The 27851-nt window shown below is 45.5% G+C and overlaps 1 protein-coding gene across 3 annotated transcripts in view; it reads left to right on the forward strand.

The window, feature by feature from the left end:
* The window catches only part of DOP1B (DOP1 leucine zipper like protein B), an 870802-nt gene that overhangs the window by 498699 nt on the left and 344252 nt on the right, over nt 1–27851 (forward strand). For all 3 annotated transcript variants that reach the window (XM_086935393.1, XM_086935394.1, XM_086935395.1), the window contains exon 16: nt 18139–18291. In XM_086935393.1, coding sequence (XP_086791519.1) covers nt 18139–18291 — 153 coding nt within the window. The remainder of the gene's footprint in view (nt 1–18138; nt 18292–27851) is intronic.

Consider the following 27851-nt stretch of genomic DNA (forward strand, 5'->3'; position numbering starts at 1 on the left):
CGTCAGTTTACCCCATTCTACTACACTTTACTCCATTCTATGCTACGCCACTCTATGGCCCTCCACTCTAAAGCACTCTGAGCCACAACACACTATTCCCCTTTAATCCACTCTACACCCCTCTACTCTATGCAGCACCACCCTGCACCCCTCCATTCTGCACCCCTCCACAACACTCCATGACACTCCACTCTAATCAATGATAGTCCACTCTAATCCACAACACCCCTTCTACGCCACTCCCTTCTACGCCACTCCCTTCTACGCCACTCCCTTCTACACCACTCCGCTCTTTGCCACTTCACTCCACGCAGCTCCACTATATGCCACAAACTTTTAGCCATGCTGAGCAGAAGCTATGCTGGTGTACAACATGGCTAAAACACATAGGCAAAGCCAATAGCTCTTGCATGGGCTTTGCCAATGTCTGTATTGTAACGTCTCTACCTGGATCTCTCAGTTGTCATCATTCCATAGACAATTCATGCTCACTTTCCCTAGCGTTCCCTCTCACCCAATTTGTCACACATTTCCTCCTCTCACATTCCACGAATCCTCAAGTCTCGTGTACTCGCCTCGCACACATTTCTTCTTCTTTACCTCAAGCAGCTCAAACCGTGCTCTAGTGCTTGTTCTTTGTGAGGGGCGCTGAGCATCGCCAGTGTTAATGTACAGCTCGCCATGAGTAGTGCTTGTCTATGAAATGTGAAAGACAGAAAGAAATGCACTGGACCTTATGTCCAGGGTCGTCTGAAAGTGTTGTGGCCCTCTAGGCAAAGTCAATTTTTCTTTTTTAGTGCACCACCCTCTTTTTGTCATGTGTAAAATGCCTGTACCACTGCCCTCATAACGTGTACATAAGAGGTTGGTTTGATTACTTGTTACGTTTATTTTTGCTGGAAATGTAAGACAAAAATGCCAGTGTGATCTGAATCAAGGCTGGCGAATAAGTGTTGACAAGAGCGATCCTATTCACGGAATCGGTGTTATCATGATGCATGTATGCTCTAGGAGTGAAGGCCGCTGGGTCACCTGTGAGTGAGGTATGTTTGTTGTGCATTCAGAGAGAGCTGCACAGGATCACACATTTGCATCAAGTGATGGGAGCATGGATTTCAGCCTAATTGTCTATTTTGTCTGATCTCGTCTTTATTTGTGTACAATGCTTTACATAGGTATGTATGCATGTGGTATTTGTATAGCATGAAGCTACGCGGACGGAAGGCAGCTGAGTGCTTTGCTGGGTCAAAAGCAAAGCTACAGTCCAGGAATGATTTGAGAGGGGGTTCTGTATGGACATAATGCTGACAAACATCTTCCAAAGGCTGGTTGTACTTCAATATGGTGTACTGTTGCAAGGTATACATAAACTGCATTGTGGAAATGTTAACGAGTGACTGTCCCTGGGTTGGCAGAGAGAGGACGGGCCTTCTTCTAATATAGCGCGAACACGACCCGAAGGTATTGGAGCGCATTACATGAGCACCAGTTACATTCATTTTGTTAGACACGGGGAGATTGAGTTATTTGCCCAGAATCACAGGATGTTGAGCGTCATTGCCGAGACTCGTACCCAGTTCCCCAAATTTGAGGTCGACCACCCTGTCCGTCAGCCACGTCCTCTCCCAATAAATTAACAAACTTTTTATTTACATGATGGGCTGGCTTCCTGGCTCCTGCTTATCAAGAAGGATCTTAGATACAATAGATACTTTGTCTGAAATGGACTAATGAAATCTAAACAGCATCTTTAATGTTTAAAGTACCCAAGAGCAAGATTACCCATTGCGCTCTTTGGCTAGGATTATTGCTTTAAATACATGAAGCCGGATCAACAATGTTTTATTATTATTATTTATTATTATGTATGCATTTTTATAAGGCGTGAGCTTTACCCGAAGGTGTCATCGCGCTGTACAATAGTACCTGAGAGAAATGTTACAAAATAGAAAGTACAAATATAGCAGGACACAATCAAACACAGCAAGCAAGAGGAGATAGGGTAAAGCATAGCAGGCAATAACACAATATCAAACACAACAAGCAAGGAATGTACAAAAAAAAATGAAAAATATTACAAAATTTACAATGACTAACGAACTTCCTGGTGGGGTCTGAGAATGAAGGAATTAGTTCTGAAAGTGTCTTTGGAATAGAAGAGATTCGAGGTACGCTTTGAAGATCCGGATGGAAGTGGTGACACGGATCAATGGACAAAGCGAGTTCCAGATTCTCACTATATTCCCTGAGAATGATTGAGCCATCAAATTTTCCCTTTTGAAGGAGAGGGGCTCAAGCAGAAACTTTTCCGCAACTCAAGCCTCCCGACAATTTCAGTTTATTCGCCAGATAGCGAGGGGAGGAAGTGTGCAAGGCTTTGTGGGTGATGCAATCCGTTTTGTAAATAGCTCTTGCCTCGATGGGAAGCCATCGCAGAGAAGACAGGATAGGAGTGATGTGGTCACTTCGTCTGGACCTTGCGATGAAGAGAGCTGCTGAATGGAGAATGGATTTGAGGGGGGAGAGGTGAGATTTGGGAAGGTCAGTCAGATGAGAATTACAATAATTCAGTCTAGTGAGAACTAGGGATTGGACCAAGGTTTTTAGATCTTTTCTGGGAAGAACCGTCGAATCCCCCACTGAAGGCGTAGCTGATAACGTGGCAATGGAGTTGATGTGTGAGTCTTTTGTCAAGTATGACACCTAGGGATTTAGCGTAGTCAACAATGATGGGTTTGCTGTTGAGTAAATTCAGCTGATCCATCCAGATTTTAACAGGGGGCGGGTAGAGAGAGAGGTAGATAGGAGGAGGAATTCAGTTTTGGAGGGATTGAGAATGAGTTGGTGAACTAACATCCAGTTGTGAATAGAGTTAAGAGTAGAGTTGAGTAGTGAGCGATCTTGTAAGAAAGACACCTTGAGGTAGATTTGGTTGTCATCCGCATAGAGATGGTAGAGGATTCCTGATTTGCTTAGGATGTTCCCGAATGGCTCCAGATAGAGATTAAACAGAGTGGCTGCAAGGATAGAACCTTGAGGGACTCCTTGACCAACCACCAGTGGAGAAGTGAGACTGTTCGCAATCTTGATCATTTGGGATCTGTCCGAGAGGAATGAGGCAAACCATTTAAGCACTGTCCCTTTCACGCCCATTCTCTGTTGAAGAGTGTTAAGGAGGGTGTTGTGATTAACAGTGTCAAAGGCTGCAGAGAGGTCAAGAAGAAACAGAAGGCACGATTCTTCTGAATCGAGTATATGCAGCGCATCATCGATCACTTGCAGCAGGGCTTTTTCAGTGCTGCAATTTTGAATAAAGCCAGACTGGAACACATCAAGGAAATTATTGTCCATAATGTGTAGGAAAAGTTGTTATGCAACACATTTTTCTGTGATTTTTGAAAGAAAAGGGAGATTGGTGATGGGGCGGAAGTTATTGAGGTCGTTTGCATCTGTGGAGAATTTTTTTAGAAGGGGGTGACCTGTCCTGTTTTGAGGATAGTTGGGAGGAATCCTTGACTGAGGAAGAGACTAACTAGCCTGGTCCAATAAGCGAGAGTATTGGTATAGAAATCAATGGCGATGACACTAGGTATGGGGTCAGAAGAATGGTTGGAGGGTTTGGTTTCGAGGATGCATTTGAGGAGGTCATCTTCCGAGATTGCTGCAAGGTTATGCCAAATGACTGAGGATTATCGCTCATCAAAGGGGGTGGGGTGGGTGACCTGATCCACCAGTCATCAAAGAATATAGTGAATTCAGTTGTTTTCTTTAAAGCAACCTCAGGTTTGAGGGTTTGGGGTGAGAAGTTTGGGTTTTTGATGATGTCGAAAAGTTTTTGGGGTCTGTTTTTAGCTGAGTCGAGGAGGGATCTGAAATGTGATGCTTTTTCAAAGAAGATGTGCTTGTGGTATTTGGATCTTGCCGAACGTAAAAGAGAGAGATTGGCGGTGGATGGAGATTGTCTCCAATGTTTCTCCAAGATTCTAAGGTTTTTCTTTCGTCATAGAGAGCTTTATTGAACCAAGGTGCTGAGGGGGTGGGTCTTTTCCTTTTGCTTTGGAGTGGAGCGACATTGTCGATTTTAACTGCAAGGATTGAGAGGCAGTGGGGGGTGAGGTCGTTGACATCCACGTTAGGGTCTAGACTAGGAAGTGAACGCAAAGCAGAGAGTCAAGATCAATGTTTTTAGTGTTGCGGAACCAGGTAGAAGCACTTTTAGGATGGCCGAGAGTCATAACGTATGAAAGGTGAAAACGGAAGGGAATGAGGAAATGGTCTGACCGGTCTACATGGATAGGGGGAGCACTGGTAAGCTGGTCCGATTTAGAAATAATAAGGTCCTGAATTGGGCCCTTGACGTGTGTAATTTCTGAGCAGTGTTGGGCAAGATCGTTAGCTGAGAGAAAGATTGCTAGCTTGTTGGCAGCCAAGTCTTCCACGGAGCCCCAGTAGAGGTTGAAGTCACCTAGGAAGATCTGCCTGTCGCTTTGAGAATATTGGTCACTAATGAAGTCGGAGAGTTCCTCCATGAAGGAAGAGCAGTTACCTGGTGGGTGGTAGATGGCATAGAACCTGAAGGGTGAGCCGTGATGAACTTGAAGTTCTAGGGATAGGCATTCGAATGTGGGGAAGAAGGTGGTAGGAAAGGCTTTAATTTGAAGGGAGTTTCTGAAGATAATCGCAACACCTCCCCCGATCTTGTCTGTTCTGTCGTTCCTGAGGATATAGTATTCAGTAGGTATCAGAAGATCAAACAAAGTGTGAGAGGAGTGATTTAACCAGGTCTCAGTGAGAAAGAGCATGTCGAGATTGTGGTGGGTGATAGTGTTAGAGATTTCCAGTTTGTGTTTGGTTGCAGAACTGCATGTGGAGCGTACAATGTAGCGCTGACGCAACTGCTTTGGTGATGGGAGTGTTTGGGCTGTTAAGGGAGATAGGGAATAGCTTCTTGAATGAGGGTGGCACTTGAGAGGGAGGCTGGTAAGTTCTGACGGAAGAGATGGTCTGAATGGTGAATTGAGTAGAATTGTTAGGAGGGCGGAGTGGAGGGGGATTGACGTTGGTAGTCTTGTAGATACCCAGTAAGTTGGTGATGTCTGTGGAGGACAGACTGTGATTGGCTTTATTGGGGCGCGGGAGCAAGGAGTTCAACTTGTAACACTGAAACTGCCCTTCGAAGCGCTCCAGTGACCTGAACTTTTAAAGCTTATGCGGCTGGGAGGTAAGCAGATGTGTAGGAGGAAACTTGTGACGGATACCAGGGGCGCGAACTGCTGGCTCCAATGCAGAGATTTACGGGCTGACTGAAGGACACAGTGACTGCTTGGTACTGATGTTCCCAGCATGTGGCGCCATAGGCATGGTCCTGTTTCTAGAAGCGCCTTGCTTACGCCACCGTAATATATGTTGTCATGAAATCTTTCTCTCTGAGCTTGTAAAATTACTATACCGTGGGTTTCTTCATGATGTTAGAGCGCCCTCGACACAAGCCTGCAGTTGGGGTCCGGGCACTGTGAAAGCATCGGTGGACCATACATTCTGAAAGATACTATGATAGTGTGTTACTTTTTTCATTTGCAGTGCAGAGAATATCTTGGTTGCGTATAATACTGTTAATGGGTCCTCACATACATTATTTCCAGTTTATAAATCTTCAAGACCCGTGTAATGAAATATGTTCTTTTAGAATATGTTAACTTTAAAACAAAAAATAAAATTCATCAATACAAAACTTACTGCAATACGTTAAAACCAAAAGGCAGAAGCCACTTTGGAATTGCGTACGACCTGCAGTTTATATCTATCGAAGGTCAGCCATCCATTCCAGTGTGCAAATCACGGCCGCAAATTACGGACGCCAGGACGGGCTGTTGAGCGTGCGCGAGCATGTGTGTGCAGGCGGAGGTGAGGACGGAGGCTGTGGGCAGGGCGTAACCGAGCGTAATCGAGGTGGCTGCGGCTGTGGCAGCGGAGGTGGCGCCAGGGGAGACGGCTGGGCCGAGTAAGTCGACCGAGTGAGAAGCGATGGAGTAGCTGACGATTGGTGTCACAGACTAACGAACTAACGAACTAAGGTGAGTCCCTAGTCGATCTCAAGACCTGGACTCCTCCAGTGGCACTGAGTCAGATCCCGCTTTTCTCTACTCGGCGCACTGTGTCCCCAGCCAACTGTGTCCCTTGCTTTTGCCCCCCGCTTGGTACCGAATTGCCTCTGACCCGCCTCGGTCTTTGTAAACTGTGGGGGTTCTGCCCAGCTGGCCCGGTGCAGTGTCATCAGCCCGGGCCTCTATATAGTACCTCTCCCAGCTGCCCCCCCGGTCTCTGGCCCGTCCCCGTCTTGGTCCCCCCTCCTGCCGGCTTGCTGCTCGCGGGTGTTGTCTCGCCCGGTCCTGTCAGCCCTGGTTCTGCTCCCCCCGCCCCCACCTACCCCTTGTCGCCACTGGCGGCCCTACTGCCCAGACAGGGGCTGGTCCGTGGCAGCTCTTTTGGTCCCCCCCACACACTGCATCTCCATCTGGCCTTGGCTCTAACCTGCTAGCTGTGGGGGCAGTACTGGGGTCGGGGACTCAGGAGTTATGCCTTAGGAGCAGCCTCAGGAGTTCCGGGCAGGTGGTGTGGGCAGTGTATGGCGAGGGGCTGTGTCGGGACAAAGTGAGCGGGGGTGCCTGCGCATTACGGCTAACACTAACTGCCCTTGCTGCCCAGGACAAGACAAGATTCAGTACCATCTTATACAGGGCCAAGTTGGAGTCTTTACGACCCTCACATCCTCTTCTGATCTTCTGGACCATATCTTGGTCCTGTCAGCAACAAGAGATTGGACAGCAGACGGCCCATTTGGACTAGCTCTAACTCACAGGCCTCACAAGCCTGGTTCAACTACGTACAACAACAGAAGTGATGAGATCCGGGAAAACAAGAAAAGCGTCTCCGCTACTAAAACGAAAGAAATCAAAACAGCTGGTCACAGACGTGGAGGGTGGTTCAGTGAAACACTCTAAACAACTGACCCCTATGGTCTTATTGAAGGCTTCTAACTCTGTCCAACGGTCGGCATCACAACAGCAACATGCATTCTTTTCATGTTCCATCCCCGAACGTCTCAAAATCTTTTTCCCTCCTGGACTACTTCAAAAAACCACATGGTGGAGTTAAGCAACTCTCCACCTCTCAAGTTTCGGAGGTAATCAAATACTGTGACTCGCACCAATCTACTGAGCCAAGTGCACTCCTGCCTCAAACGCCAACCAACGAGCCTGCCTTATTACCGGATGTCTTTATCTTTGGACCATAGCTGACGATCAGAATACCTCTAAGGAGTGCCTTACGAGGGCCACCCAAAATCCTTCACCAAGTCATCAACCTTCACCAAGTCATTCTCTTTTCTCTCACGACACCTGCAAGCAAGAGGCCCGTTCTAACCAACTATCCTCCGTGACTCCCAGTCACAACTCCAGCCCCCAATCGCTGCAACCATTGCAATCAGAGAATTTACTGACCAGATTACCACAAAATTCTCCTTTAATTTTCCCTCAAATTCCCACACAAAAAGATTTTGTACCAAACTCCGATGTATTCAGCCCAGGCCCACTACAGGGGTCAAGTCCCTCTGAGGGGAGCTCGGAGTCAACTAAGCTCCAACAACGGCCAAATTCTCCTCCAGCAGCAACAATAGTTTTTTCAAAGTATCTACAAAAAACTGATCAAAATGATCAACTGCTATCGGACTTGTCTTTCTTTTGTAAAGAAAATTCCCAAAACTCACCCAATCTTAGACTAAAACCCGAGTCACAGTCCGAGCAATCCACAACAACGAGTATGTGGCCGCATTTACTTCAAACTTTCCAACTGACAGTCACTGCTTTAAACTACCACTCCGATAAATTGGATATGCAAGTTGATCTGTTGAATACCATAGCTCTGTTTACAGCAGGGATCGATAATAAGCTGGAAAAACGGAACAATCTAATAATTGGAGTGCAAGCGTCCTCAAAATTAGTACAGTCAGTCTGCTGCTGCTCGCCTATTGTTGACTCTTTGTCCTCGCTTCCAGCTTTTTTAAACAGTGTTATAAACGAAGTTAAGCCGCTGAAGGAAGGAAGACTGACTGAACGCCTTGACCGGATACCTCAAAAACCTCCTATACACAACTCAGAACTGGCTAACACACAGATCTCACCTGCAACTGGGACTTTGGAGAGGGGGAAGTAAAACCTTCCCCCGAACTGATTGATCATCTCCAAGACCTCCACCAAGATCAAGGCTCTTCACCCTTAGTGACATTTACCCCCTCATTGACTTTAGGCCCTCAGACAGTTAGTGGGCAATTCATACAACTGGTAACAACGAGGTAGGGTCTTCTGTTAAACCAGCTGTTATTGCAGCACCCAACCCTGAAATGCTTCCTGCTCCTCTACAAGTCTGTAGTAAGAGAGAGCGCAAACAAAGAAATAAACTAAGATCGAAACCATCAGTTGAACTACCTAAATTATTCCCACTGTTGTTAACCGCTGCTAATAAAAAAGCTTGAAGTGTTACACAACCACCATTAACATCAACAAGTTCCTGTCAAAGTTTCCCCATGGTTGACTTAGCCTTAAATACAAGTCAACATACTTCTGCGGGTAGTCACGACCAAAATGTTTCACCCGCGGAAATAGTGGCGCTAGAGTTACAGGTTGGTACTGAAAAAACAAGTGGCAAATTTATTGCATCGAATACAAGTAAGGCGACTGAAATGATAACTCAACCTCAACCAGTTGTTCCCCTAACTCTTCCTCACTTCGAAAATTTAAACACTGGATTCAATCCTCAAAAAATAACTTTTAATAATATTTCACCCTCATTCAAAGACACTCGGATACCCAGCCAAGGTTCACAAGATTTTCCCCATCTCCATCTGGGATCAGTCTTAGGCTCCCTAACTGACAAACGTACTCTGTCTAACTGAAGTCCTAGCACTCAGAGTGTCAAAAGCAATCTACAGCACTCCAAAATACTTCTTGCTCCTGAATACAAATCAAAAGGTCAGCATGATATTCTCATTAGATCAAACATAATCAAATTAGTGAACGGTACCCCGAGTCTTGAGTCTCTGACATCCGATGAAATTGAGTCCATCGAATTTCGTCCACCAAGAGGCTTACAACCCTCTGAAGTAACCCTGGTGACCTTTAGATCCGCTACTTGGGCACGAGCATTCTTAGCCCAAAAGGACATTTTTCAAGCAACAGGGAATTAAAATCCACTCTTACTCTACCCCAGGCTACCCCACAGCACTATTAAGGCAGCCAGCCATCCCGACAAGAGCGCAAGGTCCAGGGATTGGTGTTAAAAACAGGCCTTATTCAATTCTAAAAAATGCATTAGGCATTACACAACTGACTGAAAACTCATGGGCTAAAACTCCTAACCCTGAAAAAGCTCAAGATTGGGGTTGGCTTCCGGCTGCCCTGGCCTGCAAAAAAATCAGACTGACCACTTGGAAAATACTCTGCAGTCCCAAATTGTAACGACTCGGTGCAAACAAGATCTCAATTATCACCTCTTAAAAACCTCTTAAACCCTGTCTTGCAGTCACCTTTACACTGTGCTCATGGAACAGCAGCGGTCTCCACCTGAAAATGACCAACTTGGAGACGTTTAACTTTATATTTGGGCACGAATTAATAGCCTTTCAGGAAACATGGGCTATTCAAAATCGTCCAGTTATAGGTTTTATTGACTGGTTACTCGGAGTTAAGATCAGTTCATGGAGCAAACAGCGATCGCTTTTACTTCTTAATGTTTACATTAACCCGAGCACGCGTTCGAAAAAGGAGCATTTAACACGCTTAATTAAAATCGTATGCGACCTGGCTGTGGATTTTCCTCATTCAGATTGTATGATCACCGGAGACTTTAACACTAACCTCTTTCAGGGAAACTCTGCTGACCTTGAAGGGCTTTTACCATCTATATCAGCAGAAGCAGAGGTACAGTCCAAACCACCAAATCAAGCATACTGTGATTTAGGAGAGCTCTGTGTGTTGCAACTTTACAGTGCCGGCTTACTGGTGATGAATGGAAGATCTATGAATGATACTCCGCCAAAGTGGTCTTGGACAAATGGTCGTAAGCATTCCTATCTTAATTACACCATCTGTAATTTAGCCCTATTTCAACATTTGGTACACCACAGTATTTATCCTTGATTGGATAGCGACCATCGCCCACAAGTCGCCACCTTCAATGTAAAGCCAGTGTATCATAAATCCGCTTCTACAACTTGTAGAAGAATTTACACTGAAAACCTTAAACGACTAAGATGGAGTGAAGACATCTGCTCTAATGTTATGAAGGAATGTTTGCCCTTTACAACAGGAGGCACTGACTTGGCGGCCTCCCCCACTGTTTCCTGGTCCTCCTTCTGTTCCCATTTGATAAGCCTTTTTCCATCTAAACCGCATTCCCATAAGGCTTCTCTCAGCCCCCAGTTTTCAATTTCAAGTCAAACTATGGTATTAAAAAAACCCAGAAACAATGCCTTGCGTGCTCTTAAGAAATCTCCTGGGAACAGTGAGCTCTTGAATGTGTATAAAACCGCCCAAAAAAAAATTAGGCAGGCTCAACAAAAAGACAAAGACTTTACCTAGGTCAATTCTGGTGTAAACTACTATGGGAGAGCAAAAATCGCAATTCAAGAATATTTTGGGCTTTAATCCATCGCCAAAATTCCAGACTACCCTCTTCTGGGTGTGCAAACATTGCAGAAGCCGACTGGTCTACCTTTTTGACTGATCACTTTAGGGCCACAGAGGGACCAACCTCCGCAGACATTTGTCCTCTCAATCCTACGAAAGCAAGCCCGAGTAAGGGCTGGAGCAGTTCCATCGAGTTCTCAGAATCTTTAAGTGAGGATCTGCTGATTTCTCAAGATACAGTCACTAAAGCACTAACAAAAGCAAGATCAGATGGAGCGCCTGGTCCAAACAGTCTACCACAGATTCTGTTCAAAACAAATATCAACCTTTGGTCAGGATATTTAACTACTCTTTTCAATTTTGCATTAAGAAGCTCATCCATTCCGGATTCTTGGCGCAATAATTCACCCGATTTATAAGTCAGGATCTCATGCGTCCCCAAACAACTACAGACTAATCGCCCTATTAGACATTGAGGCAAAGCATTACGCAAGTATTTTACTGGAGGAACTGAGAACCTGGGTAGAGCAGAATAATTTGATCCCAAGAATTCAAACTGGCTTTACTGCTGACTCTGGCACCACGACTAACCTTCTGGCACGGTCTATAATTGTTGATAATGTACTTATTACATCAAGGGCTGTTTTTTGTTGCTTTGTAGACTTCAAAGCCGCCTTTGACCGGGTCCCCAGGGCTGCTCTTTGGGTTAAGCTAAAAAAATGGGGGATCCCAGCTAAACTTCTAGAGGCGATTATTCAACTGGACACCAGCACATGGATAAAAGTAAAGTTGGGGACTGGCACACATCTCTCTCGGAAAATCATGACAATGAGAGGTGTCAAACAAGGATGTGTGCTGGCCCCATTACTTTTCAATCTGTTTATAGCAGTCTTACCAGCCACCTTAGAAGAAATAAACAGCCACCCTCCCAAGATGGGTGGTGCGTTTATAAGTAACCTCTTATATGCTGATGACCTGGTTCTTTTTAGTCTTACCCGGGTAGGGCTGCAAAGGCTATTAAATAAACTACACAGCTATACCTCCATGAATAATTTAGAGGTCAATCTAAAGAAAACCCAAGTGGTTCTCTTTGGCAGGAAACACAACCATGGTGGTGGATGGCTATATAATAATACGAGTCTTACAATAGGAAAAATATATAAATATTTAGGGGTCAATTTCGACTCTAGGGGTTCCTCCGCCAAACAACGTAGCGAAATATCAATAAAAGCCATGAATCTCCAGGTGAACCTTTCTAAGCTCTCAAAAAAACTGTCTGGTCCGAGTTTATCACCATTGTTGGAAGTTATGAGGTCAAAAATTGGGCCTACCCTGTCGTATGGCATTGACATTTTTAGGGGAAAATTAAATGCCAACTTAAACCAACATGTGACCAAAATTTACAAAAAAGTTCTTCACATGCCTAAAGCTGCTTCTGCCGCACAGATTAGATTAGAACTGGGTTTATTAAATTACGACATTTCAAACACCGGCACTTATTTGAATCTGTGCCACAAACTCAGGCAGGCAGACCAAGGGTCCTTGGAGTCATTGCTTTGGCTAGATATTTCTCAGAAAAATCTAGGTGGCTCTTACGCCCGTTTTTTTAAGGACTCTGTCCAGCAATTGTCTGCGGATGAATTATGGGCTCTTAACCCCAGTAAGGCAGTTTTTAAATTAGCATTAAGAAACGCATACGAGCTGGAGGAGCCTAGCAACGAAAGAAGATGGCCGCATAAGCTCTCGGCTCAGTCGACCTCCGCCTGTTGCTGGAAGATCCGGACATATATCCTGCTTTCGCGCCTCACCCCCGTGCGGGGTAATCTTTGCTGACACTGGCGGTGTGGTCCCGAGAACTTTCCCACCCGGATCGGCAGAATTGTGCCGTGTGAAAGATCTTGGCCCAGAGTTGCCTGTAAGCCGGGACCTCAATTACTGACCCAGCCGGGTTACTGGGCAGCAGCGGCGGTTGGGTGCCCCAGACGTGGTCCGGATGATTGACCTGGAGTGTTTCCCATCCTTATATTGGTGAGGTGCCTGCGGTCCTGTGCACACTGCGGAGGTGTGCGTATCCTGAAGGTGGCTGAGAGGTCGGGGTCCCCTTCCCGGCGGCTGGCCCCCTCGCCGGGCTGGTGCCCCCGCCCGAGAAGCCCCGTCACTGTTCGGAAGTGGGCCTCCAATCCCCGCCTGCCCGACCCGCACTTCGGTCCCCGGGGGAATCGGGCGCTCCGAAGTGCACTCAAATGTCTGGAGCTGACCGTGTGGAGGCGGTGCGGGGTACTGAAGAGCCGTCTTTGAGGACCGTGATGGCCGCCATTAAGGAGCTGCGATCCTTCTTGGCCTCTACCCACCAGAAAACGATTGCGGATGTCACCGAAACTGCCCGATCGTGCGAGGACCCTGACCTGCCTGTTGCCCTTGAGCTGGCTGTTATGTCTACGCTATTCCCGGTACTTACCAAATGAGACTCCCTCCATGTCGAAATCTCGCAATTATCGCCTGGAACACTGTGTGCTAATGGACCTGTTGTCTCAGAGAGACGCCCGCCATTATCGGCGCATCCGTCCACTGATGTGTTTGTAGTCTTCTCTTCTCCTGAGCCTACGGCTAATACGACCCGGCGGATGCTGCGAACATCACTCGATTGTTTTGACTTTGCCCTGAGTTTGAGATCGACATGGTCGTACTTTGGCTGGAAAACGGCAAGTGTCATGGCGGTGGCGGATCATGACGGACTGAGGTGCTTGATCGGACTCCTTATGCAGGTCCACAGACTGGCGGGAACTTTGATTTTTCCTAGATACGTTCTGGTGCAGTTGGCTGAACTCATTGTGAACATTCGGAGGGTTCAAGGGTGAGACTGCTGTAGATCTCGACTTTGGGGGTGCGTGAAGTTCGGGGGATCCGCCATTTTGTTGCTTACGGGTGGTGGGGCGTGTGTCGGACGCCTTCCCTGGGCTTTATTTTCAATAACTTGCTTACATAATTGCTATACTTAGAACTGGGACTGTGCGCCGCAGGGGGGGGGGTAAGGGGATCGAGGGCAAATGTGATTTTTCTCCTCCTCCGTCTTTTTTCTTTCTCTTATCTTTTCCTTTTTCTATCTTTTTATATTTCCCTTTTCTCGCTACATTTCGGGTTTTTGGATGCTGGGCGACAGGCACGCTGCTAGGGGGGTAGGCCGTAGCCATTTGCAGGGGTGCAGGGTGGGGGGGGGGGGGTATTATTGTTTTTCCGTTTCTTGTTTCTATGGCCTTTTTTCTTCATTAGTTTAACTGGACTCTCTGTTCCTTTCCCTTCTTTCTTGGTTCTGGGATCGGTGCAGTGCATTACCTGATTTCGAATTCTCGACGTTTGACCGTGGGTTTCACCCATGAATGTTTTTCATTAAGCCTCTCCGTGTACGGGCGATGGCCGGGTGTGCTTAGTGTTTGATTGCACGCGTATACTGATTGGCCCCTCTTAAAGATGCCGATAGATATATGATTTAGATTCTGTGACTGATCCCACCCTTCTTTCTTGTTTTCTGCTCTTTTTGTTATTATATTGAAATTCATTTCTTCTAACGGTAACTATCCTGTTGTAAAATTTAAAATTAACCTCACTCATCCTGTGCAAAATTGTGTGTGCTGCAATAGTTCTGGTCTCTAATCCTGCTGCCGTGCCTCCGGGATGTTCGGCTGAATAGCTGTGTACACCTTGTTTTCAAAAATTAAAAAAAAAAAAAAAGAAACGCATACGAATGAGGTCCCTAATCACTGATAAAGCTCGTTGCTAAAAGTAGACATGCATGGGCAATAATGAATTCTTATGGGCTGGCCTCCCCTCCTTATCTGTCCTGTAACTTATTCCCTGCACTTAATTATGACACACAAAAAAAACTTAGCTTTATGGTTCTTAGGTTGGGTGACTGGCAATTTTTAAAGGATTTACCGTCCTGGCGTTGAACGTCAGAGGATCTATTGTGCAGAGGGTGTGGTAAGACGGCTGAAACCTTGGATCATGTAGTATGTATTTGCCCTGCTCTACTGCCACAGCGCAGACTTAAGCTGAAAACTGAGTGGAATAGGCTGGTAATCCGGACCCATAGACAGGCAATTATTGCATCTTCGACTCCAGAAAATACAGCTTTAAATATAGGCTTCACAATTTTTATTCGCCATGGATATCCTAATTTCATTCAGAAGCCGGAAGGGCATCCCAATGCTTTTTAAAGAAACTAACTTGTAACAAAGCAAGATTTTAGTTCTAATATTGATATATTATTCTATCATATTTGAGTTATTTTAACTGTTTAGGTATGTATATGTGTGTATGTAGTCCACCTTTATGATTATATTTTTTTTATCAAATAAAGTATATATTCTCTGTCATATCTATCAAAGGTTACGTCTAATAAGGTATGTGCTTGCAACCCTCTTCATACCATTTCTTGTGAAAGGACGTTGTCCATCATATGTATCTATTTCCGGTCAACTAGTGACCAGGACCAGTTTCATATAGCTTGTTCGTCGTCATCTTCCTCAGCAGCAGTTTCAGACTCAGTACAGAAGGTATTTCTCTGTGAAAGACTGTTTTCTCGATTAATCAAAAGAACTTCCTTCATTGGATAAACAGTTCTTGTCTGAGTTGACCCCGAAGCTCTCTTGAACCCCAGATATCTTAATTTCAACCCTAACATCCCACATCAATTGTGAGGCAATAAAACATTTATTTGCTCCCCACAAATATTCTGCGGCCAAATTCTATTTGCCACTTGCCTTAGACCCCCTTAAATATAATGTTTAATGCTTATTTCATATATGCTGTTACTTGTTCATTTCTTCCCCTTGCCCTTGCTTGTCACTGGGACACAAGAGCATTCTACCACATCAGAGTCGGTGCCCAACATAACATATAGCCAGCATAGACTCAAAATCCTGCCATATCTGAATGTCTTGTCTTGCTACGTCTACCCTCAGACCTTAAATGGGGTGGGGAGGAATAGGGGTACAGATGGCATACTTGCCAGAGTGAGAATGAGCTTTGGACATCTGCGCCGTCTGGCGTATCCAACATCTTGCCCAACATTTCCACACCCCTGACAGAGACTCCCTACCAAGGCATAGCTTTTTATCAGAACATATCATGGACAGGTTAGAATAGTGGCAGAGGCCATGACTGGCAGCATGGAGAAAGCCTTGAACATGATGCAGTCACTCATCTCCGTTCTCATTTTTTACTTCTTACATCATCTTTTACTTGAGTTTTATATAGCGCTGGCTAGACCCGGAGGTATCAGAGCGCTTTACATAAGGACACAGCGAGTTATAGGTTACAAAACGTTTCACAGTAGTTACAGAATGGATAAATAAACAATACAGGAGTAAATTAGCGAGCACGAAAGTCAGGATAGGAAAGACCAGGGACAGCAGGTAATCCACAGGGAGGAGACAGCAGTGGGGAAGAACACAATACAAATGTCTGTGATCTGGCTGGGTAGGTGACGGCTATAGCGGTGTGCCAGGGCCAATCTCCCCTATAGCTGTTGGTGCAGCTCCACCGGGAAGCGGCCATGTATGTGTTTAGGGCTCTGCCAGAGAAGAGTGAGGATCAGGAGGGGATCAGAAGCCTAGAAACCAAAGACGGGTGGTAGGCGCTGGTGAGGATGGAAGGTAGGAGAAGGAGTGTGGTTTTGGCAGCCATCTTAGAGTCAGGCATGTCAAGTCTATCAGTCTCCATGGCTCAGTGGCTATTTCTAGTTGCCACCTGTTCTAAAGTTGGTTAAAAAACACAGTGCCAAAAATTCTGGAAGAAACATCAGGACCCTGGTCTCAGAGAGGCGGCTGGAAGGGAGCCAGAGTAGCATTCTCAGGCAGCAGCGACAAACTGGGATTACAAGACGCTTCTGTGAAGCGCTGGGTGTGTGCTGTTCTTTGTTCTGCCGGTGAGAACCAGGAGCTCTGGAAACCCAGCTCTGAGTCACCTTGGAGTGGGTGGATCGGCAGCCATGCATCGGGCCGCAGGTGATAGCATGGGGAGCAGCAGCGTGTCTAGCAGCATTTGAGGGGGTGTTCGCCGTGCAGTGGAGCAGTGCACAGCCAGTGCAGTGTCCGTGTGTCTGTGTACTTCCAGGCCACGGGCACGGTCCCCACAATAGGTTCGGTCTCGAGGGAAAACGCAGGGCTAAATCGCGGGCCCGTCCCTCTCCCTAGCCACACCCGTACCTCTCAAATGGCGCAGGCAGGCAAGGTCTGCAAAGCAGAGTTTTTCTCCCCTGGGGAGTCTGCCGGAAAGTCCGTGATTCGGGAAAATGGGCAGAGGGGGGGGGACGAGGACGTGATCAGCTGGAAGATTGGAGGGCGTCACCAAAGCAGCTCGTCACTCTCAGCCTCCAGGCGCATTCCTGTAGTTCTTGGGGCGCCATCTTGGCTCACTGGCCCACTGGGACAAAACAGCACATATCTCAGCCACTCAGGATCGGGGAGAGTCGATCGTTGGATCCAATTGATCCGCCTGCCTTCCGATTGCGGGACAGTTATTTTCGGAGGGAATACAACGCGGCGAAGCACCGCTCCGGAAGCTGGTGTGCAGGTTCAACGCTGAGCTTCAGCTCCGAGCGGCCATCATGGCCGTAGGCCCCGCTTGCTCATCATCCTTTGCTGAAATAGAATAAGATGTGAAAAACAGCACCATGCTTGTGGGTAGCAATGTAAATTAGAAGACCTTGTTGGGTTCAGCAAGAGAGCCTTTGCAACAAAATGATATGTAGAAAACAAAGGATACCATTCTGGGTTAAACACAGCAGTGTTACACCTAAGCCCCTGCATTTTTTTTGCATCATGACATTTTAGGGTAAAAAAGACCATTGAACACATTTGAGTGATATTTTGGTTACAGTGGTAATAATATACCCATCTCTATCAAGGAAGGGCATATGTAGCAGGATTAGGTTACCATGTTGAGCCAACGCCTTGAGAATTTGGAATTAGGGATGGCAGTTTGGGTACAAATAAGTTACAGTTTGGGCTTACAACAGATGTGGCAGCCCTCATTTATGGAGCAGTGAGGTCAGGTGATCCACTGGAAGAGAATGGTGCCGTAACATTGTATTAAGTATGAGCTGGTAAGCTAAGTTTTTGAGTGCAATGTATCCCTCCAAGATTGTGTCTCTATGTTGTATGCAACTTCCTTTGGTGTACGAGACACTTGGACCTGGACTCTGAAACACCTCAAGCTCCTTGCCCGTGAGCTAATAATATACAAGTGTCATTCAGGCTAACATTTGTATGTCTTTACAAAACTTGGTTTTGAAAAGGTTTTTGTAGTAATGGCAATAGAACTCATTTGCAAAGGTATACAAAATGTCTGATTATTCAAAGGTCAAATTAATTAAAAGACGCACTTTGCTTAAATTAATATACGTATTTTGTATACAAATAGCAAACTGGGTAATTTGACGTGCTTTTTCTCGTAGCGTGTGGCCCAAGTACTTTGGAATCAGCTGAACAAGGAGACCATGGAGCATCACATTACCTGTGTGGAACTCTTCTACAGATTGCACTGTTTGGCTCCGTCCGCTAATATCTGTGAAGAAATCATTTGCCAAGCATTACTGGAAAACGATAAAGTGAGTTTCTATCTACATATTTTATATATGTGCCAACTACTGTCCTGCTTTATTCATACCTTGGTGCGTCAAGACTAGACATTTTCGACATTGGGAATGAATGAATGAAAGGGAAACCTTCTAAATACGCATCTGATGTACATTTTACATTGCCATACATTTGTTTAATTGGCACTTTTTTAGAGTTACATATTTTTAATGAATATTGTAAGTGTTCTGGTTTCTCCTAAAGAATTAGCACTATTTGAGGTTAAATTGTTTTTTATGTGGTGTTTTCTATGCGGTAAGCTCTAGGTACAAAATATTGTTTTCTATACATATATAAACCGATTAGTTGTGCCTCTCTCCGACCATGTTACATCTCTAAGGAGGCGTTAAGTGCCTTTGCAGTGAGTGGAGATCTTGCTGCCACCGTTTTTATTTTTTTTTCCTCGTTCAACCCACCTCTTCTTTTAAAAGTACGTGAAGGTGCGTTTATTTGACTGGTTTTTGATGTAGCGCATTGGTACCCAGCCAAAGGGTACTTCACAAATGGGAGTCTAGAGGGAAAGACAAACAGAACTAGGACGCCCTCCACTCTGAAAGCTAATAAACACAACAGTCCTAATTCTCATGGCAATATTCATTTGTTGGATTTGTTGGACTGTAAACATCCATGGTCGAAATTCGTTATCCACGGGATCTCTTTAGTCTAAAGAAAATCCTGAGATGTTTCAATCTATTGCCTCTTTAAAATGACAACCTCTCTGATTGATACAAACAAGACAGCACAGACAAAAAATGTGTGAAAAAGCGAGATGGCACCTCACGGGCGCACCACCAATGGGACCCCTGGTTGGTACTCACCAGGATGGCCCTGTTCTCATCATTGGTGCCATCAAGCTAAAACCAAAAAGACGTGCCTCGACCCTCAAAAAATAAAAGGACAGTGAATGGTGCAGTGGACACAACTTATATGTGACAAAACTAACAACATATAACATATTACATATAAGTCACTGAGCAACTGGGGCCTTAACTTTTTATTCTCATTCCCTTCTCTGTTGCAAAACAGTGAACACACATATACTAAAAAAGAAGAGAGAAAATACTACCAATCGATTCACTCTCTACTTACAGCTGACATGTTTCATTGCCTTTGATTTTTTGGCAATTTCTTCAGGGCAATACATTTTAAATGCCACTGCAAGAGACACTGAAGTTTGGGTGCTGTAACATAAACAAACAAAAGTGTGGTCACCTGGTATCCCTCTCTATGTTCTGCATATCAAACTGTCTGTCAAAACACCATGCTGTATAGGTACATAAATGTAAAAATTCATTATTACCCTTCATGCAGATTTGTCTCTCATACCAGTGTTGTGATTATGTTAAAATCGGAATCCAGCTCCCTTAGGTGAGCATGGTCCTTACTCCCCGTTTCAAAAAAGGTACTGGAATGTAAAAAACGGAGAATTCAATTATTTCTGTATTCAAGCTTGCTCCTACCTTGCGCGTTGTTTACAGCCTAAATACAAATAGGGAAGGCGTTACCGGTGTAAGAGTAGCGGTCGGCGTCCTCTCAACCCTCGAGCGCCGACCGAATGAAAAAGTGCTTATTTACCGGCTTGGAAGGCGAGGGTTTTTCGCGCTGTGATTGGTCCGCGAAGTTTGGTCACGTGGGCCAAAGCTGCCGGTTTCCCGGAACTCGTATTGGTTCCCACGCCGCATACCGCGCGCTTTCATTGGTCCCTAGTGTCAGATGACACGGGGCTCGGTAGCCGGTTTTCGGCCACTGTGATTGGACCCAGGCTCTCTTAGAACCAAATGCCGGTCTTCGGGGAGACGACACGGCCATTTGTAAACGGACAGTTGAGCCTGGAATAAGGTGGAATATAACCATTAACTCAATGTTTATTATTCGCCACTATTCTAGCTAGTATTATCCTATTGAAATAACTACACTTTTATTAGAGACTGGTGCAATTTAGAAGGTTCCGTATTTGGCTATCATAGAATTCAAATGTAGACAGAGCTCGACTTGGATGTAGTGTAGTCAGGATTACTAGTGGCAATTAACACCCTATAGTGGTAGTGTGGAGGACCCTGGGCGAAACAATTATTAAAGGCTAATAAGGACATATCAAATGTTTAGCCTGGTCAGATGGGGTCAGATGAACCACAAATCTGCTGAGATGGAGATATTCAGTTATAAAATTATTAAAGGCTAATAAGGACATATCAAATGTTTAGCCTGGTCAGATGGGGTCAGATGAACCACAAATCTGCTGAGATGGAGATATTCAGTTATAACAGGGTTTTTAAGATGTTAACTTCTAAGAGGGGCTTATCATATGTGATATGGTGAAAGTCACAGTTATACTGGGATGTACATATTCAATCTTTACAGGGTCTCTGAAAGAGATGTTCTATTTTAAGATGTTAACACCTAATGGTCATTTTAATTTAGGAAGGAGGAGCACCATCAGTCAAGGGGACAACAGACCACTGCACTAGAAGATTGTCCTTCAGGAGGTTAACGTAACTTGTTCCATTCCAGCCAAAGGGTGCCTATACGCTTAACATAGTAGAATATGTCAATTTAGTCCACAAATATATTTGATATTACAAGACGAAAGTGTACAAGAGATGAAAAGGACATTTACATTAGGACAAGAGGGTATTTTAACATCGCAAAAACTGGAGCTAAAAGTAATATGTGCCGATGTTCTTTAGGTTTAAACAAGACAATTCCCCTACTTATTCCCTACCAAAAACCTTACCCTTGCTATGCTGGTCGATGTCTCAGAACTGCCTGAACTTGAACCTCTCCAAGAATGAACCTTTGATTTTAGCCGACAGAGGAGTTACATCTTATGCTCTGTCTTGGCTCAGTGTAATGAATCCGCACCTGCCTGTTGCCACCTCAGTTCGCAATCTGGGCATTCATCTCTACCCTAGGCTAACATTTGGTCTGCAAACAAGTAACATTGCCAGCATTTGCTTCTTTTAGCTCATGACGATCCATAATATCTTTTTTTGGGACAGATACCGTCATATAACGGTGTTAAATTCTATAATCCATTGAAATAGCATCCTTTTGGCTGTCCCACTCAAAACTGTAAGCCATTTCCATCTTAATCAAAGCTCTACAGCACATTAAGCTTGCAGCATCTACAAACGTGAACATACGTCCTCCATTTTTTAGTCAACTTCTTTGGTTTCCTGTACAGCAAAGGCTCTTTCAAAACTATAATGATTGACCACCGGGCAATCTACCAGCTATGAAGTCTGTCTCCTGACTAATAGCTGAAAAATTTGAAAGGCATAAAACCTCTCTCAAACGAAATACGACTTTATACACATAACATGTCACAACATGTAAACAAATATTTATTTCTCACTTGGAATGTGCCTGTAATAGGAACTTTGGGTAAGATCTAATAAGTTATTCTTGCTAAATATTTGTAGCATCAGAACACCTTCATTCGGCCACTGTGCCTTTCTCAGTTGCTTTTGCAAAAATGTGAAATTCATTACTTCTTTCTGTCTGTTCTAGAATCTACCTTTATTGAAGTGATTAGGGTGTATTTCCACCAAACTGGATGATGAGACATGTTTGGTGATGCACAGGATTAGGAGCGCCTTTAGACATCCTACTAATTGTGGTCTAAAGGAGGGTACTGCTGCAGTTATATTACAAATGGCTGTCATCGGCTCCTTCAGGGTGGCCTTAGAGGCCAAAATGTACAAGTTTCTCTTGACCTTGGCATATTGTGAGATGACCACAGAAACCTAGCAGGTAAAGTTAGACACCTTGAAGAGGCGCTGGGAGACGTGCACCCTATGGTGGAACCCTGCAGAAAAAATGTTGGCCTTCACCAACAGAGTATTATCACTGTATCAGTGAGCCAACAATGCGGAGGACCAGAATAAGCGAAATAATATCAGAGTTGTGGTCTTCCCAGAGAGTGGAAAAGACGGATGTGATTGATTCAGACACTTTACTGGGGAGACTCAAGAACGGCCACAACTGCCACCCAGAACTGCAGACGTCAGGTGCTATGCAGAGAAGCGCTGTGAGGATGGATATGGACAGGTGTAATTGGGCCATACACTGGAATACTGAAGGTTCCTTAGGGCTTTCACAAATGGATTTAGACTGAGGGACTCGCTGCGCGATTAGCGGAAGAAGGGTAAATATATATCACAGACACTATCCCCTATCGTTCTTATATCTCAGGTAAACATGGGAGCACAAACTGGATTTTCTTCCAGTTTGGTTTATTTGATGGATGGTTGTTACCATTCTGACCTCGGGTGTGGAAGGTGGGTTTAGTTCTTTATCATTAGCTTGTCTCAGAATCTGCAGCATAGGTGGCCCCACTTTGTCTAATGATGAAAGGGTAATGGAGAGCTTGACTATGTTTCAGGTAGATGACTGAAGCACCACTTTTGTGTGAATGGCTTACTCCCAATACAAACGAAATACGACGTTACATGCTTAACATGGCACAACACGTAAACAACAGGGCCGGCCCTAGGCATGTGCAAACTGTGCACCTGCACAGGGCCGCCAAACCCTAGGGGCTGCCACGACGAGGATCGGATTGGAAGGATCGTCGTGGCACTGGCGGCCCCCTGGCATGATTTGGCGGCTTCTGGCTCCGACCCCGGCGGCTAGCAATGGCAGCTTTGTTGTTTAATTTCAGTTTCACTTGACTTGCCCAGCCCAGCCAGCCAGCAGTTTGGGTCCCAGGGCCGTCAATCTTAGCCCTAGTACCAATGACGATGTGACAGCCCTGGGACTGCCCAAGCGCCGCGTGCTGTGCGCAGTACGCAACACTGCACCTGCTGCTCATGCTCTTAGCCGCTCTGAGTCTGACGCGTCACCGGTGGTCAGGCTCCCGGCCCGCCAGGGAGAGTGCGTCACTGCGTGAGGAGAGTGGTGGTGCCACTGTGCGACGCGTCGACATCGTGTGAGGAGGATAAAGAACAATTAATACGCCACTAAGTCGACACCGACGATCTCATTGATTCAGAGAACTCCGTCTCCGACTCCGGCACTATCTCGACTCTTCCCCACCCCGACCAGCCTTCAAATTTGGAACGGTGAGAGTTTGACTCAAGACTGCTACTGAGAATTAACTAAATAGTATAATTTCAATTTCAATGTGCAGGCCTCGAGTGGGAACACAGTCTTACATTTGACACCTGCACAGCCTGCTGCAGTGCTCGCTGCCTGATCGAGCCGACACCGGCAGTGACGCACGCCATAATTCTAGACTATATTAAAAAGGCTCATCCCTGGTCAGGCTCCATCTCAAAAACACGGATCCCTGTGCATCCTGTTTTGCCACTCTACCCATAAGATTCCTTCCATCTGGCAAACAGCAGCGCCTTCCACTAGTAAAAAGAAGACACAATATATATGCAAGTTGCAACAAGGCATCTCAAAACATCCGACACTGCCCATGTATTCCATACAAAGTGGCATCACCGAGCTCACAGGAGTACCAACAAAAATCATACACAATCACAGTCCCAACAAAACACATTAGTAAAAACAAGTGCAACATTGTGATATTACTTCATTCACATCAATTCTTCATTCACATCTAGCCAAGTATTTACCATCTACCCATGTACATCCCTATCAATGTGGAATCTTGATACTGTATTGTTCGGTTGTCATGGTGCTGCTGCTTGCTTCCAGACAGTGGCAGTTGCCGCTGGCTGGGAGTGGGAACATCACCCATGGACAGCTGTGGCTTCAGTAAACTTCTATCGAAGTAACCCAAGTGTGGAGATCCCTTGATTACAACATAATTTGGCAATAGCTATCCAAGTGGATAAGTAACCGACGCATTGACCGTGTCAGACAGATAAGTGGGCATAAGGCGCTTTATTGTTGAGGCACAGAGAGCTACACGTGACAGGAGGTAGTAAATGTATTTCAGCCGTCAGAAGGCAACAAGTGCAACTTTTGTGTAGCTCCTAATTGGCATAGTAAGGCCAAATTAAGTGCGCGCCTGATTGCAGTTAAGTGCAAGCAGAACTCCTGAGCCCAACCCCTGTACTGAGTCGATAACAAAGGAGCAAGGTGACAGACGACCAAAATACCCCTTGTTCAGGCCTCAGTGCGAGAAATGGAAATATTGAATTGCAGGCACTCACTAATTAGAGTACCTGCTTGGTCCTGAGAAGTGCCGGTGCTCTCCCATTAAATATGTTACAGCAGTGCTGAGAGGTGCAGATACTCTACCCTTCACATTCAGGAAGTGCAAGCTCGCAGTACCGGGCAGTATCTTCCCATTTAAAGCACTTCCCTTTCTTTTTTCTCTAACCACTTCACCGAGCCCCTAGAGAAGACTCCACCTCCCCTGCCTTCTATTTATTCCCTGCATAGCATGCTCCCTAGAGATGACCTCTGCCTTCTACTCTCGGCACAGCACTTCCCAGAAAAGAAGACTCCTTGCCTTCTACTGCCTGCATAGAGTCCCCCCTCAGAGATGACCCCTTGCCATCTACGCCTTGCATGGCATTGTGTGCCCAATTGGGGTGATGCTCTGAAGACTATCAGATTTTGTGCACTTGATCCTCTTCAGATTAATGCAGTGGGCGTGTGTGGACAAATCTACCTGGCTGGGTGGGAATATAATGATGCTCTCCAGTTGACAAAAAGGGCACCTTGGCAGATCTTTCGAGTGAGTGTTGCCGGGGACTGCGTGGTAATGGCATTTTGTTTGCTTTGATACTTGCACAAGTGCCACCATTGCCTTTGCCTACGAACGGAACGTTTGTTGTTGTGCTCGAGTGTCTACCATATATTACTGTATTATACCTCCTCTAATTATACTTTGTTTTCTCTCGAGCAGGTTTCACTTTAAAATAGTTTATTGCAGGGGATTAGACTGTAGACACCTAGATCATTAAAACACCTTTCTGAGCTCCGCCCCGTCCGGGGGCCCCACCTACGCTCCCTGCACAGGGCCACCATGAGCCTAGAGCCGGCCCTGTAAACAAATACTAATTTATCACTAGGAACGTGCAGGGAATGTGAATTTTGACTTAAAGACACAAAGTTCTAGCATACTTTTAGAGACTGGGTGTATGTGGCATTGCTCCAAGAAACACGCTTGGTGAGCCAAGAAATATTTAAATTCAAGAGACAGTGGAGAGGCCATCTGTACACCACGGGCCTGATTCGCAGAACTAACTTAAGACAAAATCCTAAACTTACTACCATTCTGGTATTCACAGAAGGCACTTACTCATTTTGGTATTCACAGAAGGCAGTTACTCATTTCGGTATTCACAGAAGTTAGAGGAGTCCTAACTTTAGGACTCCTAAATGCCTTCTGTGCATACCAAAAGTATTAAAGTTAGGATTTTTCTCAGTTTAGGAGTAGTAAAGTTAGGAGTCCTAACTTTAGGACTCCTAAACTGAGGAAAATCCTAACTTTAAGACTTTCGGTATTCACAGAAGGCATTTAGGAGTCCTAAAGTTAGGACTTCTAACTTCTGTGAATACCGAAATGAGTAAGTGCCTTCTGTGAATACCAAAATAGTAGTACGTTTAGGATTTTGTCTTAAGTTAGTTCTGTGAATCGGGCCCCACAAGTTTTTCATCCTTTGTCAAGGTTTCCCATATATGAATAGGAGCGGGAATCTTATTTGACCCAGATACTGTACATATCGATAAGGAGGGCAGATATTTGATAGTGCACGGGAAGATAGATGGAACTAGGATGACACTGAGCTGAGTTTATGCCTCATACATGGAACAGATTTCATTTAGGCATCCTTGACACCACTCCTCTCTGCCGGGGCCAGAATCCCTGGGAGTCTACAACTGTGCGGCAGACATGAAATTAGAGTGTTCCATTCCTGGAATTTGTCCATGATTAAATTAGCAAAGAAGCTCACAACGTCAGTAGAGAATTGGCTTCTTGGGGACATTTGGAGGCGTAGAAACGTGAGGCTTAGCGAATGCGTTTTATTCCCCAGCTTATGACCTACGTTTGCGCCTGGACAAGCTGATGTGCTCCCACATATTAAGTTAAAGTCCCCAATGGGGAGTGACGCACACTCTCAGACCGCAATCCCCTGTTATTAACGATGAGATGGGGCCAGACATCTTCCCCATACTTAAAATCATAGTTTGTATTATTTCCCTTCAAAATATACAACTCAATGAAAAGAGAAAGGCGAACATTCCAATACCGAAGGAAACATTACTGTTAGCAATATGATGCGTGGGAAGCCATAAGCGAACCCAGAACTACTGTATGATAGTAGTCCCTTTTAAGCATTCAGAGCTATTTATTATTACTGTAAAGATCTTGAACTGTACCCTTATCTTCTATGTGAAAGATAAATTCCACCTCAGTGAATTCACTAAGGATTTAAACCTTATGAATCACAGAAAAGAAAGAAAAGAAAAGAGAAAGGAGGTGGGGGGAGGGAGGGAATAAAAAAAAGAAAAAAGCATCTTATAACTAATTCCATATCCAATATCATATGTAGGAGTCATTCTAACTACTCAATACACTATACCATGAAGTTTATAATTTCCCTCTGTTGGGAAGGACGGATGAGGAAATACACATGAATGGGAGAGGAGGGGCAGGTCAACATACTATCAAGCAGCAAACTATGTTCCTCTCAATAATCACATCATAAACCTTACCTGAAAAGCAACTGGGGTGAAAAAAAGGGGGCAGGGAGCATGGGAGTGGGCCCTCAGCATCATTTACAGAATCTAAAAAAATCGCCTCCCATGCCCTTGCAAACTCTGCGTTTCGCAACCCTCCGTTAAGTTCCAAGCGCAACAGGGTACTCTCATATTCTGCCCAGCTCTGTACCTCATTGCACCATTTGGGATAGATGGCACTACTCTCCCCTTCCAGTTCATTGCTATCTGTCATGAACAAAGGCCAAATCTGTAAATCTGCTAGTCCTCTTATTCTCGTTCGGGTGTGGAAATGCATCTAGCAGCCATGTTTCAATAGTGCACTCAATGGGGGAGGAGCCAAGATGGCGGCGGAGACGGACGTGTAGACGCCCGGCTCCCCGATCCTTTGTTCCCTGCGGCACCATCCTGTTTCCTATCCTGGCGCAGAGTCGTCGCGGGATGAAGCGCACATCGCGCTGATACCGGGGGTGTTCCTCCGGTGTCCCTACCACTCCGACCTCCGACGATAGGGCGAGCTGACCTGCTGCACGTAATGGCGCCCTGGAGCCGGACTCCGTGTCCCTGCACGCCGCCGGAGAAGTTTTCCATTCTGTGAGCTGCTGGAGCAGTGCAGTGCTGGACGCCCCATGCGGATTCTAAGCTGTGGGAGAGCCTGTATTTATCTTTGCTGAACGGTGTGCGCCGACCGGCGGTGGGTCCATCCAGCTTCACAGTCCTTTTGAGACACAGAGGTGAGCCGCATTGCTCCTTTCTCCCGTGTGTGGAACCGCCTGCCGGGATCTGCCGTTTCCCTCGATCCTGCGGGCAAATAAGCGAGGGGGTTTCCTGCTCATCACTACCCGCTGTAGACGGATCCAGCTATCCGTGGTCTGCACCCCGCCGG

This window comes from Lissotriton vulgaris, chromosome 8 (genome assembly GCF_964263255.1).
Source record: "Lissotriton vulgaris chromosome 8, aLisVul1.2, whole genome shotgun sequence".
In the NCBI taxonomy this organism is placed as follows: domain Eukaryota; kingdom Metazoa; phylum Chordata; class Amphibia; order Caudata; family Salamandridae; genus Lissotriton; species Lissotriton vulgaris.